General features: G+C 51.6%; 1 protein-coding gene across 1 annotated transcript in view; it reads right to left on the bottom strand.

The window, feature by feature from the left end:
• The window catches only part of RAP1A (RAP1A, member of RAS oncogene family), an 18,031-nt gene that overhangs the window by 4,528 nt on the left and 12,151 nt on the right, over positions 1-1,352 (bottom strand). The window contains 1 exon segment of the mRNA XM_009696909.1: positions 1,271-1,352. This exon segment is cut by the window's right edge and continues 32 nt beyond it. Within this exon segment, the coding sequence (XP_009695211.1) occupies positions 1,271-1,352 (82 nt within the window).

Raw genomic sequence — 1,352 nt, 5'->3', positions numbered from 1 at the left:
TTGGGGGCGGGCGGCCGCGCGAGGGGGGCCAGCCGTAACAGGGCAACAGGGAGACCCAGGACTCGCACGGTGGGGATGACGGCACGGAAGCCATGGGCCTGCATTCGCCCCCCGACAGCTCGGCGTTCTGCCTGCTGCAGAATCCCCTTTCCCACACCGCTCTCGGCAGAGCTTTAAGGCCCCTTTGGCTAATGACAGGTCACTCTCTGCCACAAACTGTGGAAATACAAATAAACCAGTTCTACTCCGTGATCTGATGACTGAGCCAGCAGTTTCTTCGTTAACAGCCGTAGTTTTACTACAGCTCACACACACACAAATCCCTTCTGGCAGGCGTCTAGCTCGGCGACCTGTATTTACCGGGTTAGATCAGTACACGCTGCAGCGAGGCTCATCCCAACCACAGAGGCTGCAACTCCGGCCGCCGGAGCTCCCTTCCCTCTCGGCCGGCAGCTGCAGGCTGCGCGCATCCCCCTGGGAGACCCAACCGCTCCTGCGTATCACGCAGCCTCCGAAACGGTCCCAGTTATCTCCAGGCACCAAACGGGCTATGCTCAACGGGGTCACCTTAGCTTTTGTGGCTGGAAACCCGAGGCCTCTGTCACAGTCAGAGAATAAAAACTCTGTGCCTTATGTCAAGCAGAGGTCCCTCAGCAGAACCACACTACCTCAGGCAGCAGCAAAAGGCACACCGATCGCAAAAGTGTTCCTCATTTAAACACGGGGAACTGCTTCGACAGATGTATGTTTGGACACGGCCTCAGTAAGTTAGTGGCTTATCAGAGCCCACTGCGATGGGATGTCTGCTTGAGCAGCCAGACGTAGCAGGAACGCGAAAAGCAAATACTTCAAAAACAACAGCCAACAGTACGCAACATGACAAGTAATACAATGGGGCACAATCCACGTTCGGAACAGCAGCAGCACTCATCTTGAAAAAGTATACTTTACAGATAAAGATTATCTATGCTAAGAGTCCCGTAGCTAAGTGGGCTTACTCAGAACCCTCTGCTATTCATGTCCTCTGAGACAGGCGATAGGAAGCACTTACCTGGAGAAGTCACCCACCCTTTACAGAGAAAAAGGAGCAGATCTCCTTAAAACAAACAGAAAGCAGTAGCTAAATACACTGCATCTCAAGCCTCTCTTAGGCTGAGATTTCAGAATCATCCTGAACCTTCCCAATTAAGAAATACATGAAGGACCGCATGCTGGTTTAATGTGGCATTCATGCTGAAGTAAGAAAGACAAGGGAACAGCTGATAGTTACCTCATTAACGTTGATTTTAGACTTTGCAGACGATTCTAGAAAGGCACAGTTACACCACTGTCTTGCTAAGTTTTGACCCTGT

This window comes from Cariama cristata, unplaced genomic scaffold (genome assembly GCF_000690535.1).
Source record: "Cariama cristata isolate BGI_N322 unplaced genomic scaffold, ASM69053v1 scaffold12233, whole genome shotgun sequence".
NCBI classification, from domain to species: Eukaryota; Metazoa; Chordata; class Aves; order Cariamiformes; family Cariamidae; genus Cariama; species Cariama cristata.
This window is presented reverse-complemented; position numbering and strand designations above follow the sequence as displayed.